A 16,060-nucleotide genomic window follows, 5' to 3' on the forward strand; every position below is an offset into this window, starting at 1 on the left:
TGGATTGAAAGAGGTGGGGGTCACCTGGTTTAAGAGGTAAAATTAACGAGAAAATGGCCGTCAAAGCTTGATAAATTCCAAAGCTGGAGAGTCCATAAAAACTGTAAATTTATATTTTTGTGCCTTTAATAAACGTTTTTCAGTGAAATCCTCAAAGGAATGTTTGTAAATGGACATAAAAGTTGTTGAACCTAAAAACAAAAATTTGATAAAAATTGCTTAGCAGGGAGGAAACTGCTGTTTTCTTCGATCTCATTATTTTGACGAGAGCCTGATTCCACCACGCTGCCTCACATTTGACCTTTCCTGTCTGGCGTTTGGATAAGGAGCACAGAGCGTGAACACGGCGTCAAGTTATGGCAAACATGCTTTGTGAAAGGTATCTAATGGCATCAGTGCGTACGTACACGTACCAACAGGCTCAAGATCAATAGCTTTCGTGGTTCAACAATCTGGAAGTCGTTGAGACATCTGGGGGCTCCTGTATTGCCACATAGTTGTCGTGACTCTTGCTTGAACAGATAGCTAGCTATTGTGACGTACGTAAAACCATATAAACTGTTGCATGGACACATAGCTGTTGTTGCACATTCTCGAACAGATAGCTAGTAATGGAGACTTATTATGCCTATCCAGATAAACTGTCGCATGGTCATATTATAACAGTCACGACTCATGCTTGTACATATAGCTAGCTGTTCTGACTTATGCATTACCGGGTACACTGTTGTATGGTTATTAGTGGTAATTACACATGCTCGAAAAGATAGCTAGCTATTGTGATTTATACATAACCTGGTAAACTTCTGTACAATCGTATAGCTGTCGATAATCATATGAGGTCATGAAGACAGCGAGCGATTCAGAAGCTTTAGAGAGACTTCAAAATTGTCCACCGAGACCATCTTCCAGTTCCAACTGTCTGTCGAGATAGTGCACAGTTATATTTATTAATATAAAAGTTTCCCCAAATCTCGCCAACAAGCTTTTTGTTGAATAAATTAAATGAAAGATACTCGAGTTGTTTGTGTCGAACCTCCAGCAGGACGAAATGCTCACGGTTCGTCATCTGTGTCAATTCATCGCAGGCCAGGTTAGCAAGTTGAGAAACATAATGTACCTGACAAGGCTTCACGAATGAAGTTGATAAAGCAGTCTGAGTTTGTTCAAGAAATGGGCTGCGTTCAAGTACCTACGAGGAAGTACAATGACTTGAAGTGCTCACGAAAGAACAAAATCACCTTTCAGTTTGTCAAAACACAGCCTCTGTCTCTCCAGTACGAGATGTGGCTCAATAATTTCCACGTGGAATCTCGATTGGAACGGATTCTTGATGATATCCTTAGAAGGCAGTTTTTACCGACCAGCCTCGAATGTCATGAACTTTTTCTCAGTGACCACCAGAGTACAGACCGTTTGAGTTTTTTCGTTTGGCAGCATCCTTTGAGAAATGTGTGCACCTCACTCGTGACAGGGTCTTGCACGTTATCTCGACGTGTACTTAATGCACTACAAGGCACCACCGTTTTTTGTCCATCTGTATTCCAAGTCTCTCATTTGAATATGCAAGCAAGTTACTTGTCAGGACTATCTTTTTAACTCTGTAGAGAGTTCAAAAGAAATAGAACAGTCTTTACCAACGATATTTTGCGAGTTTAGTGCACGTAAGGGAGAAAATGTTGGGGTACATTTTTCTCCTCCAAGTGCCCAGACTCTGAAGTATCCACGATGTTAGAGTGTCGGACTGCTGTGTAGTTGATCAATATCATGGGAAATAGTCCTCATGCTGGGGTGGCTAATGGCCGGTATTAAGGGAATCCAGTAACTGTAGCGGCATCTGGGACGTTAAAAAAGGCTAAATCATGGGCCATTATTTCAAATCAAAGTGATGACGGTCGATCAGGTTCACATCCGTTGATGTTGACGTCTGTCCTCACCAGGCGCCAACCGCTAGGCCCCCCAGCACACTATAGATCTATCAAGGTGATGATGATGAGCACTAGAGGCGTAGTCTCTGAGTGTACCAAAGGCAGAACACGTCTGGGTGAAGAGAGACTGCCTCCAGAATTGACTATTTCGTTCTGTATACATTGAAGTTACAGAATAATCTACCTGTTTCCACAGAGCAGGCTGGGTTCAGCTGTGCCCCTGCGTGTAACCAGCTCAGAACTCAAACTTCGGACACCCTCGTGGTCCGAGCGGTCATCAGCTGACCGTCGCTCTGTGCTCTGGTGGCTTTTACAATATCGCTGAGAAATATCTTAATGAACGTATCCCTGAAATGCTTGCTCATGGTGCAATAGAGCACAAAGTTGATGCCGTTGTTGAACAAAGCTAGCGTGTCCATCAGATCTCCGAGCGGGCCGTAGACGTTGGTGAAAAAGTCGTCTATGATCCCCCCGAGCAGCTGTAGGATGCCCTGAGGGGTCTCGGTGATAACAAAAAGGACGACAACGACGACGAGCATCCTGGTCGTCCTGTTTGTCTTTCTGTGCCGCCGAGAGTCGTCGTCTGCTTTGGCGTTGCTTTTGTTCATGAGCTTCTTACGGCGGCGTTCTGCGTCCTTCATCTGCTTGATGAGCAGAATGCTGAGCACCGCCAACAGAAAGCAGGGCAGGAGTTTCACCAGGATCGCCTGTATCCACAGATTGAAGTTCTTCAGGAACTGGTAGCCAGGTGTGTCTTGACGCACGTCGATATACCAGGACGTCTCGTTCTTCTCCGTCAGAGTCGTGTGAAACGAGTAGCTCACCGAGTTGGGAATGGTCACCACGGTGACCACAACACACACGATAAACACGGTGAGCTTGGCGCGGTAGATGTTACACAGCTTGGCGCCACGGCGTGGGTAACGGATGAAGACGTAGCGAAACACAGCCAAGGACACCGTCAGCCAGATAGAGATGCTGTGAACCACCACGCTGAAGATGGCGAAGAACATGATGAAGCGAGCGTTGGCCAGAGGGCACGGGACGTCCTTTGTGTAGATGTGGTAGTTGAGGATGACGTAAGGGAGGTAAGCCGTCATTGTGAGACCGTCCGATATGGCGAGCCAGGTTAAAAGAACGTTTGTGGGAGAGATCATGTTCTTGCATGTGAGTACCACGATATTCAGGCAGTTAGCAATGATGCCCAGGATGCAGATGATGGGCGCTGCAATGCCGTGAATGGAGCCGTAGGTTTCATGGAAGCTCCGCAGGTTGGAGATGGGAACTTCCGTGGACACGCCGGTGACATTGTCTGGGAAAACAGTGGTGGGTACACCAGATGTCGTGGCCAGGTTGATGATGGGCGTGGTGAAGTTTGTGTTCACCGTGTACGCCATGATGCAGAGCTTGGTCTACCAGAGACTTCAGAACTTAGCAAATATCACCAATGGAAAATACTGAGAGAACGTTCAGACAATGACTGTCTTGACGGACGTTTATTTTTGTTCGTCGTTCAACGAAAAACGTGTAGAAATCAACTTCAGAAATGTCTTTTTTGTCATTCGTAAAGCACAGAAGTGTCATGAAAGATAAAACAGTAACATGGTATGTTCCTGTAGCAAGTAGCTTTCACTGTAAGGAGTCTGCTGACTATCCAGTAACCCGGGAAGCTAACTAGAAAAATCCGAAGTATTTGCTGGCAGTAAAGACGACGAAATTTCTCAAGCTCTGTGACGGACAGAAGGAGCAGGTTTTGTGGGATACGCAGTGTTTGCTTTCCGTTGCGGAAGTTCCGTTCCTTGAGCTGTTTTTGATGACCCCTCTCTCGCTGTTGTTGCTGTTGTTGTTGCTGTCTGTGGCCATACGTGTTTGGGTACTGGCTCTGTCGTTGGTATTGTTACTTCTACTGCTACTGCTGCTGCTGCTGTGGCTAGTTGCTGAGAATACCGATCCGTGTCTGGGGCAGCGTGGGTGTCGACTCAATCTCTTCTTGAGCCAGTTTGGTCTCCGCTTGAACGTAATCGCCATTTGATAGACAGTTTGGGTTCTGATGATTTGAAAAGAAAGAGGGCGGGTCGGGGCGGGTCAGGGGAAATGGGGCGTCCAATAAACTAGGACTTTCTGTGGGTGTTGGAAAACGGAGTGGAAGGGGGTGGTGGAAGGGGGAGACGGGTTAGAAAAGTTAATTCAGTTGTCAACATATCGTTAATTTAATAAATAGTAGTGATAATAAAAACATTTGTATGGAAAAGAGAGAGGGAACAGACATTTCTAATCCAGCATTAATTAAAAAATCATCATCATCATCAATTTTGAAAAACAGACTATAGTAGGAGTCTGATAAGTTGTGGTAACCAGTATACTTTTTAGATAAACTCACGAATAAAGCAACTCTGTATTTTGTCAGTGCAGTTATTTTCTCTTACTAATGAAACTCTGAATCTATATAGGTGATGCTGCTATTCATAAATGCGAAAAGGACCAGAAAAAAAAGGAAAGTAGAATCTCCTAAGGCGAAATGACCAAGCAGGTGTGTTTTGGGACAGGCATTAAGAAGTCGGTTTGGGCAGCAGCTGTTTGTGTCAGTAGATGGAAGTAGGGAGGCAGGCTGGGAAACAGAAGTACCCACTATTGGAAACCCCCAAGAACATTATTAAGAAATTTAACATGTCGGTTCGTAAAAAGCAACAAACAACAACCGGTTTTAATAAGAGTAATCATTTGATTCACGTAGATAGAGAAATGTAAAGAGCAAGAGAGCATGGAGTTAGCTCGGTAGAAGAGGATAGTTTTTGTCCGTTTGTTTGGGGTTTTTTTTTTGGGGGGGGGGAATTGGGGGGGGGGGGGGAGGGGGGAGTAATTGTGTAGACTTTCCGAATCATGGCATAATTAGTTTTGGGGGGTTTACAAAATGTTGGGGTGCAGACAAGATACAGTAGTTGGTTAGCGGGTGCTCTGGTATGGTTTGCTCCTCCTTTCCTATCAAACATAATATATCGTATTATCTCTCGTCCTTTTTGTGTTCGTTCTTCTCTTGAATAACCTTCATTCTTCCGCACTTTTGTGACCTTATTGTGTTGCAATAGCTTTAAAAATCTTACTAAAACAACAGGCAAGATACACTCAAGGAACTTTACGGATTGTAGTTGAAATACAGAATGACAAGTAAGAATGATTCGCCCCAGGCTACCTCAGAATTACAAAGTTCTGACATTTCTGGCCGTTTTGGGTTAGTTATAAGACCATGAGGTCAGGAATCAAAGGATCTTTCTGCTCCATCGAAATTGTAAGATTATTCCGAGTCGTTAACAAGATAGTCGAAGAATTACATTCGAAAAAAGCTTGAAATATTGTGAAACTCAACATTTCTGACGTCAAATTTATCAAAACTAGGTAGCCTACTGGACAGAGAACTTTGTAATTCTCATGTAGCGCTTAGTCACAACTTTCCAGCATGAACAGATCACGATTTAGCGCTGCTCGCAGACTAGAATTTCCCAATACAATGAAACATTCACTTGTCAGGTCTTCTTGGAGGAATCAGCTTTCCCATAGTAACGGAAATTATCACCCCAGTGCTATTGAAAAACGTTTAAAAAAAACACACAAAAAAACACAGGTATTGTCTCGCGTAAATCAAAAGCAAGACCAGAAAAAGACAGACACGACTTTAAAAAGTCGTGTGAGAAATGACATTATATCACAAGTTCACCAAGGTAAAGATAATTTTAGTAAAGGTTTTATTTTACTCAGGTTTTCCCAGTCCATCAATCAGACATCCGCGCAAGGACAGAAATCCAAAGAAAGTACAAGAAACATCATTATTTTAAAAGCACGGTAACTTTTTGTGGCAATACTCAAAACAAAGTAAACCAAGAAAATTATGTTTTAAAACGAATGAGGCTGCTCTGAACAAGGGTGGGAAAAGGTTACCGGAGGAACCCTGAACACTGCCCAAGGGCACCTTTTGTTGTATTAAATGTCTAGCAAGTACAGCTAGAGCTGAAAGGTGTTTGTTTTTGTTTTGGTAATTGTTTTATAGCTTTCGCAACTGCATAAGGTCGCAGGATACATTAAACAAATTAAGTTCGGTAGGAATGAATTTTGAATTTGCCCGAGTGGCGGCCGAAGACTACTCATCGATTTTGGACCACCAAGGGATCTTTAACGTTCGTAACTTGCATACGTGACCTACGAGGTTTTTGGCCTTTATTCGAAAAGGCTAGGTGTTGTATTTTACCTACCATAAAATCAATGGTGTGGCTGAAAGACAGTAGTAAGAAGGAGCCATGGAAAAGCAGTATAAAATCTGCAGGAAGAGTCAGGCGCCCAGAGGAAGGGTCAACGGAGCTGAAAGTGGACACGAAAGCAGACGACAGAGCATCGTTAGAGAGAAGAAAAGGAGGTGAAAGGAGAACATTTTAGAGAAGAAAAATGTCTGTCGCTGTCATGTTTCGAACCCGGGAGCTGTTGAATGTGAGGCGAACACCGTAACCTTTTGACCACGAGAGCCCCGTACTGAATGGTGCTGCGACAGGAAATAACAAACCTCGAAAAAAAAAAGAAAGAAAGTTCTTCTGATAAAGTTTTCCCATGTTACTATTATAACCTGCTGAATATTCAAATTTTCACACCAATTTTTTGATTTGGCAAAAGAGGTCTTAAGATTGACCTGCATGTTCTTTTAAAATGTAAGTATTTCTACGCCCACATCGACACATATTAGATCATTTAATTAAAAGATGGGCTTCATCTATGTCCTTCAGGGCCAACCCGGGCTGATAGGGATACAACATTTAACAGAAAGACGGCGATACTTAATTTAAACATTTCCCCACTTGAAAATCGAACTCAGGTCTCCTCCGTGCGACGGTGAAGTGTCTAACTGCAACACCATTGACGCTGATCCAGCCAATGTGTAGGTCTTAGATAATGATAACAGTAATAATCACAAAATAATTATGATAATCGGATATATTAGAGAAGCAGTACTTTTTCCTGGAATGACTTACTTAAGGAGCAACCACCCCAACAAATATAATAGAGAAGAGACTTGCCTAGTCCTAACCCTACTTCTACCCTTACCCTCACCCTTACCCTTACCCTTCCCCTTACCCCTGCACCAAACCTATCACTAACCCTAACCCTAACCCTCTATTCTACTGTTTCATAGTAGTCGCTCGTTACGGAATTCCTCCCATTTTTTTCTTTTACTAAAGCCTGCATTCTTAATTTGACCACAGACAATTCTTAAACGTTACAATTCTATTATAGATACGGTCTTTGTGTGCACCCTTTTCAGTTTAAACTTAGATTAGTGGTATAGTGGTAGTTATCTCTGTCTGTCACACAAGAGCACGGTGTTCGACACCCCTTCAGGGAGGTATTTTTTTCTTTCTTGAGATTGGAACAAACGAAAGAAGTTGTGAACACAAAATATAATTGAGTAAAGTGGATCAGAAAAACGGACAGAGAGAAATGGAAACTATAAACATTAAACATTTGATACAATAATGAAGAAAACAAATTAGCGCAGTCTGCATAAAGATGATGATGATTATGATGATGATGATGATGATGATGATGATGATGATGATGATGATGATGATGATGATGATGATGATGATGATGCTGATGATGATGAGGATGATGAGGATGATGATGAAGAAGATGATGGTTTATTACAAGGAAAGTTCAAACTAAAGAGTATTCTTTATCAATCACTTGGAATTTTCAAAAGAATTATAATGTTATTGTAATGTTACCTTAAGACGACCCGTTCTGAATGGCCTCACGTTTTGAGCAGAGCCAGGTTTCTCATCGTCCCCCGCGATCATCGTGTCCTTGATTTCCAAATTCCCTGGCTTTCTTCAATAACATGTTATCTCCTCCCCTCTCTTCTTTACCCCTCTTCCCTATTCCCATTTTTTCCCACGGACCCCATTCCTAATTAAATTATTCCAGCCATCCTCTTGCCTCAATCTCCATAACTTCGTGTTCTCTCTTCAATTTTTCTTTATATTGCACTTCTTTTTGTATCCTTTCTGCTTCATTCGCCATTCCCTGTTAATTGAATCTCACTAAATTTGGTCAGGTCTGCCCAGTGCAAAGAATCGAATTCTCGTATAGGAATCATATTATTTCGTAGTTACTTCACTTAACAAGCTGGCAAGGATGTCTCACCTCTTCGCTATTGGGAGCTGTGTGTCTGAGGGGAATCCATTGTTTATGGGCATCTGTTTTACCATAACTATTTTTAACGAACGAAGGTGTCCCGCTGAGATTTGTGCGGCTAATGAGTAGGAATAACAGAAATGAAATTGATGTAAAGGCGAAAATTGTGCTGCTGTCTGTGAATGCCTCTGTCTCGGAAGCAGCGACAGCGAAGTGCGCAAACATGCAAACACATACACAAATACACGCACACCCACACGCACACTCATACACACATCCACAAAGAAGCACACTCATACACACACACATGTATATACAGAAACACTGACACACACATGTTCACACTCTCTCACACCCACACACACACACACACACACACACACACACACACACACACACACACACAGAAAGACACACACACACACACACACACACACACACACACACGCATACGCGTCCGCAATATTATTCATATTATGCAACGACACCAAAAGAATTAGGAAGTTTATACAAATCTGTGAAAGGCCACAATGACCAAAATGAGGTTTGCACCAAGATGTTAATAAAGAAGACCAAAAATCATGGACGTAAGCAGATGCAATGAAAAGGATAAAGTAAAATAAATGACGAGGAAAAGATGAGGAAGAAATAGAAAGAGAACGCACTGTTAGATATTTGTGTGCCAGGATTGAAGCGAATAAAAAAAAATAAAAGCAACCAAGGAGATTTAATGGGAAATTGCAATCACAAAATAAAAAAATAAGCCCCCCCCCCAACATATCTGGGAAAGGACGATGCGATACAGAGGTACACAATTACTAATTAAGGGGAATTACCTCGTTTTCTACTTTTCCCATTAAATCTCCTTTGTTTCTTTCTAATTCGTCTCAATCCTGACACACAAATATAATATTTATTACTGTACCCTCTTTATATTATGTCTTTCTCATCTTTTGTTTTACTTCATCTTCTTCAATGTGTCTGTTTATGTCCATGATGTAAAGCGTGGGCGGTTAATTTACAAGATAGAAAAAGAATTACGCATTTAAAAAGGTATGTTAAAGATATACCTTTAGAACATCATTGGGACAGAGAATAAAATATAAGGTAAGGAAGTACAAAGAAGAATTGGCTTAGGAACGCCAAAAGTACAGTAGGATAATATGATAGAAATGAAGCTGAACTACACTGTGCGTATCATTCGATAATGATTTACTCGGAAACATTCGTAATGTAGTTATTCAGGAGGCAAAGGAGGAAGGAAAGACAGGAAATGGAAGGGGGGCTACGGAATAATGTAGAAGCAGGAAAGTGCAGAAAGGTCCGAGGAACCACGCCCAATTACTGGAAGAGCTACGAAGAAGAAGGTAAATATATAGTCTGTGTTTTATCCATATTTACGGAGGAGTAAAACATCTATGATTAATTGCAACTAGCTCAGATGCATACATACATGTCCACACACACACGCACACACTCACACACACACACACACACACACACACACACACACTCACACACACACACATGTACTCACACATGTACATACACATACACACATAATACGTGCATACACCCTCTCAGTCATCATCACTTTCATGAACACCCTTGTTAATTCACAAAGTGAAAAGGTTACATGGTATGCTCACAGCGGCACAATTTGCACTCGAATAAATCTAAAATCTCTTCAATATAAAGGCTTCAATGCAAAATGAGGTAAGCCGACCCCCCCCCCCCCCCCCAATAAAATACAGAAAAATAAAAACATACACAAACAAGTCAATAAAAGTTAACACTGTCCTTCTTTTAAGTCGAAACCAGCGCCCTCAGTCCATTAAATACAAAATAATGTTATAACTTTGAGTAAAAGCAGAGTTACAAAGTTCTATCTGACATTTTGGCTGTTCTGAGTTACTAAGACTATGAGGTCAGAAATCAAATGCTCTATCGGGTCTATCAAAATCGTAAGATTTCAAGATATTCAAAGAAAAGAATTGCATTCGAAAAAGTTTGAACTATTGTGAAACTCAAAATTTCTGACGTCAGATTTCTCAAAACAAGTTACTCAGAAGATAGAACTTTATAATTCTGAGGTTGCAATTTGTGATTCTGTGACGCTTTTACACTCTCATGGGGGACACGTCGTCATTGAGACACGAACAAAGTTTTTGCAAGCTTTTTATTTCACCGCAAAATTGGCGACAATCTCAGTTTTGTGCAATTCCACCCCATTTTATGGTACCCAATCAGGACACTGAACCAAGAGGGGACTATTTTGGGAAGTACTCGAGAAATAATTTTGGCAGACTTGTTGGCTCAGATTGTATCTAAGAACTTCACTTCGGCAACTAGAAAGTCTACGTCTTCGGAGCCAAATACATCAACACTTACTGTTTGTTACCTTAGATTTGATTGAATATTGATTCTTCCGTCTCGACATCTTATTGGGTTTGGGGGTTCTGAATAAATCTGCAGAACACAGACGTATTCATTGGGGGCTGGTCCGTATAGAGAAAGAGAAAGATCATACGTGAGTTTTTACTCCCAGACTTACATATTTTTTACCTTTACTATAGTGTGTTAGTTTTCTGCTCTTCTTGCTTTTTAAACCTTTTTTTGTTGTCATTGATCGTTTAAAGTAATGTGCATGCTTTTCCGTTTCATGCAGAGGATGTGAGTTCAGTTCCCGGGCGGAGAATATTTTTTTACCCCCAAAATAAAGTCAGCGCACTAATATGGGGTGCCCACTACGGCTGGATCGGGCCTATCGCCCGACTCGGTCGATTGAAACTGAAAACAAACACGTTTGCTTTTGAGGCGATCGGCTGATTCCATCCGTAGTTGGCACCCCGCGTAAGAAGTCTTATCCCTCTCCGTTCAGGTAGTCACTGACTCACTAACAGGTACGGTCGAGGTAGCCTGCTCTCTAAATGACCTAAATTGTGTCAACGGCATCATAAAGCACCACCGTCTGCTACAAAATACGCTTTGCTGTAGTAAAGACTGATATGAAACAGAGAGGGCATTAAATTACTCGAAAAGCGCAAGACAAGGGGTATTGTTTACCCTTATCCTGGTCCTTATTGCCATTCTCCTATATAGATATTGCAGGTGATATTATCCTCGGGTTTATGGGTAAGCTCTTCATCGTTGCACGCGCACAGACTGACTGCCGAGTTCTGCAGCTGTCTTTTAGCAGGCGGTCTGTATCAATCCGTCTCTTTTTTTCTTCTTTTTTTTTTTGGTAAGAGTTCTACGGCACTTGCAATACAATAAAGTCATATACGTGCCGAAAAATAGAAGTATTACAAGAGGTTAACAAACATAAAAAAGAAGGAGGAGAGATAAAGACGATAGTTGTTTGATAGAAAAGAAGGAGCAAACCACACCAGAGCACCGGCCAACCACCGACACTCTGTGTCTCAAGATAACAATAATTACAACCATAAAGATGAAGATAATGCTAATAACGATAAACCTGGATCTAATAGTAATTATAAGAATAATATCCCCACGACTGCAATGAACATTAAAATAATACCCCCCCCCCAGTTTTGCAGGGGAATCCTTTAGAACAACTCTGTAAGCCTATGTTCAGTGTCTATAACGTGAGCATGCCCCCCCCTCCCCACACATACACAAAACAACAGCAACAACAGCAACTAAGAAACAATAAAAAAAAAGAAAAAAAAAAGAAAGAAATGGAACATCTCCATTAAAGAAGCTACACAAATATAAGAGCCTTGAGCAATGATTTATAATATTCGTTTTTTTTTTATAGTTTCAAGGCAAAGTTGTCACGCTTTCGACTTGTATTAGAAATAAATTCTATTAGCTTTGGTTTTCAGCGGAACCTGATTCTGTTTCTGTAAATAGTTAATGCAAAACAAAAACAAAGGTATCAGGACAAATGTTTATTTTGATCTTGTTTTTAAATTTTCTTTTAGCTCACACTTGTTTGCAGGGCGAACAAACAGTTTCAATAGAAAATGAAAACAGCTATATTAATAACATATCTTGCACTTTTTATAGTTATTCTATAGGGTACTGTTTTAAAACGAGCTTCACAAAGTTGTAACCCCTATGATCATATTGATAAAAGACGCCTTGTCTTTCAAACCCTAGCTATGTTCATGCAGTTCTACGCATTAGTGGTATATTTTATTATTTGGTAAAGATCTACTTCAGTCTTTCATACTAAATCAAGCAACAATTTTCTTTCACGCATGACGTCTTGACTACCCCACCATGAGTGGAGGTGATAGATGTAAATAACCGGTTCAGATTGAATAGGTTGACAATTAATACCTTTTTAAATGTATTTAATATGTAAGTCTAAGTAATATATATAAGGGTGCTACTGACAACTTACTGATGTCCTTGTGAGTTGATGGAGGGTGCTCTGGCGTAGTTTTCTCCTTTTATCAAATCAAACATCTTTTGACCTTTTCTCTCCTCATTCTTTTCTTTTTAAGTTACTCTCTAATGAAAACACCTCTAATCTTTTGCACTTATATATGCCCTAATTGTATTGCAAGTGCCGTGAAACTCGTACTGAAACTAAAAATTAAACATAAGTCGTTCTAATGCATCAGTTCTATACGACATTGACAAATTGCACAAACTATGCCGCCGGTTATGCTGACAACTGAATTTCGTCACGACGTAGAGAGACATTCTGGATCACAAAGCTAATCGGTAGAGCTGGGCGAAGAGTCGATTCCGGAACCGATTCCCACGATTAATACTACGGAAGTAAATTCCGTCTCGTTTTTACGTAAACCAACGGTTACCAGTTACTTTTATCTTTAAAATCTTTTTTTTATTTTTTATTAAAGAATATATTTTTCGAAAAATAGAAGTTGATGCTTCGTAATATTCCGAAAACAAGACTATCCTTAACCCTGATGATGTTCAGAGCCAACCAGGTAACCACCGGAAGAAATCACGTCATTAGAAAGTAAGTAATTGGGTTCGGAGTCGATTCATACGATTCCTAGCTTTCAATAATCGGGAACCTTGCCGCCCAGCACTACTAATCGGCCAAGTTTCCCTGCCGGCAATATTACCAATTATAAATGGTGGGCACTCGTTACAAATAGAACCAAAAATATATCTTTCTTCCTCTAAGCACTTTTGGCGTTCAGGGAAAAGTGAAAATAAAAAAGAAATAGCATAATTCCATTATAGAGAGCTGCAAAAAATATAAGTGCCTTGAGCAATTATAAACATCAGTTTCGTTTAAGGAGTTTTTTTTAAAGGGGCACGTGACAGATTTACCAAATCCATGAAATAAAGCAAGCACTTTATCGTTGAGAAACGATTTCCTTATTTAGTTTACAGTGTGGTTCTCAGGGAGGGAGAGAGAGAGAGAGAGAGAGAGAGAGAGAGAGAGAGAGAGAGAGAGAGAGAGAGAGAGAGAGAGAGAAAGAGAGAGGGAGAGAGAGGGAGAGAAAGAGAGAGAGAGAGAGAGAGACAGAGACAGCGACAGAGACAGAGACAGAGAGACAGAGAGACAGAGAGACAGAGAGACAGAGTGCGAGACAGAGACAGACAGACAGAGAGAGAGAGAGAGAGAGAGAGAGAGAGAGAGAGAGAGAGAGAGAGAGAGGAGAGGGGAACAACAGAAAAAAAGAGAGAAAAACGGAAACAACACAAACGAACAAATCCCGTATGAACAGTAACACACTCAGTTTCAAGCCACTTTTACCCTGTATTAGCATGATGGATACTACGTTTTCCTTTTTGTAGGCTGCTGATGCTTTGACTTTAAGATGGAGGCAATCATTTCCGAGAGTTTTAACATTTCCATTTGGAAGACGCACACCACTTTGAAGCTGGGAACCCCCCCCCCAAAAAAAAACAACAACAACAAAACAAAACAAAACCCCCCAAAAACAACATCTCGCATAATTTGTTATGGCACTAAACAAATCTACAGAGGAAGGATTTAGAATTCAGTAAGAAAATAGAGGTGGGTGGGACAAATCTTAAGAAAAGCAGACTAATGCATATATTGCCCACCAAGTTTTAAGACGGAATCCAATAGAATAGTGAAGGAGAGGAAAGCATAAAGGCAGTACAAATGTGGAGGATGTAGTAAGATTTGAATCCAAAGCAAATTGGAAACAGTTTGACAAAGGTCGAGACAATAGGCTAAGAAGAGAAGTAGGAGAACAGCTCTTATTTGCGGTCTTTACACCGGAACGGGGCGGGAAAGGATGACAATAATGATACTGTTAATGATGATAATTCATTAAATTAGGTAGCATTACCTTCACCCTAATGCCACCTAGTGCCTTACATTGCACTTTGATCGTTCACTGGTTCAGTTGTTGAACAGAAAAGTGCGCCGACATTACATGCAAATCTCCCTTAACCTCCATGAATACCCCCGTGGCCCGAAATTCTCCCAATCGCGTCCTATTAATATGGATGTCCTCATTACGTGCCTTGGGCTCTTGTACCTGCAGAGCATACAGAATTTCCCTGACGTCAAAGGTAGACTCCAGTGGAAGAACCAGATAAGTCACAATTTGTTCTTTAAAAAAAAAGTTTTCCCCCCTGTTTCATTTGTTTAAAAATCCAATTTTCTACGGATAACCCAACCTAGTCCTGTACTATGCAAGGTAATACAAATTAAATGCTTTACTTACTCTGAGACATGGACTTTCAAACTCTGAATTTCCATTCTCTCCACTTTCTTAAAGTGTGACTTGTCCGGTTTTTCTTCTGTAGTCTTTAAATACATCACGCCATCGCCGAGGAATAATTTATTGATTACCGGAAGCTTACAACTCGGGGTAGTTTAGTTATAGTTGGGATTTACGGCGCTCGCGACTGCTTAAGGTCATACTAGCGCCAAGTGGTGGATGTCAACAGAGAAGTCCAAACGGGGAATCGGGCTTACTTTTAGTCCTGGGATTTATATTGTCATGCAAAGTTCTAAGAAAAGGAGAAAACGGAGAAATGCTATATGTTTAACGTTTCTGTCAACACTGTAAGATTATTTAAGGCGCAGGAACTATGAGTTTAAAGTTCACCCCCGAAAGGACCGATAAGAAAAGGAAAAAGAGTGAAATGTGGTGGTTTGTACAGGTGATTGTCTTGGACAGGCGGACTTTTGAGAAAATTTAACCGTATCTAGCTATCCATCTTATTTAGTCTGTAAATGATCGAAGAGCAATGATGTCACTCGTGGACTACAAATTAAATATATGGCAGTGAGTTTGAGGAACTTGAAAAGAAATGGTACAGCTTTAGCGCCCATATCAACACTGTTAGCATATTTAAGGGGCAGGACCTCCGAGTTCAACGTCCATCTCCGAAAGGACAAAGCCAAACGGGGCATTCTTGTAAAGTGCCTTTTCCAAGGACACAACGTCGGACTGAGCTGAGGCTCGAACCTCCGAACTCCCAATTTCACTATTACGAGTCCAGTAGTTTAACCACTCTTGCGGAATAAACGGGGATATCCTTCGCCCAAACTCAGGCGCTCGAACAAAAAAAAAAAAGGACTTGGAAAGTGGCGGCACCCGGCGAGGCTCTCTGTCATACAGTAACCCTTTCGATCCTCATGAATTACGGGATCATTGACAGTGACAGTGACAGCCTAACCACAAGGCCACCGACGCCATGGTGGCATTTGAGAGTTCACGAAATAAACACTGAGCACTGCTCATCTATCGGGATCGGTGGGTTTAGTTCGTCTATTTTCAACAATGTTTTAAAAGCAAGGCCTGTGAAACTGTATATTATCATTATTATTGTTTAAGGCCCCTTGCAACTGTGTTATGTCATTTAAGAGGCAGAACCTCCGTATTTCAAAAAAATCTCCGATAAGACCGAGCATACTATGAAATACTATATATATATATATATAAAGGACATTTGAGTTTCTGATTTGTGAATAATAGATTTGAAGGAAACGTGAAGCAAAAAAAACCCAACAACTAGAA

General features: G+C 40.9%; 1 protein-coding gene across 2 annotated transcripts in view; it reads right to left on the reverse strand.

Moving 5' to 3' along the window:
- Positions 1–351: 351 nt before the first annotated feature.
- Positions 352–16,060, reverse strand: part of LOC101859657 (sex peptide receptor) — a 159,122-nt gene continuing 143,413 nt past the window's right edge. For both annotated transcript variants that reach the window (XM_005104163.3, XM_005104162.3), the window contains one exon: positions 352–4,049. In XM_005104163.3, coding sequence (XP_005104220.1) covers positions 2,171–3,325 — 1,155 coding nt within the window. In that variant the 5' untranslated portion in view covers positions 3,326–4,049 and the 3' untranslated portion in view covers positions 352–2,170. The remainder of the gene's footprint in view (positions 4,050–16,060) is intronic.

Source organism: Aplysia californica, unplaced genomic scaffold (assembly GCF_000002075.1).
Source record: "Aplysia californica isolate F4 #8 unplaced genomic scaffold, AplCal3.0 scaffold00407, whole genome shotgun sequence".
NCBI classification, from domain to species: Eukaryota; Metazoa; Mollusca; class Gastropoda; order Aplysiida; family Aplysiidae; genus Aplysia; species Aplysia californica.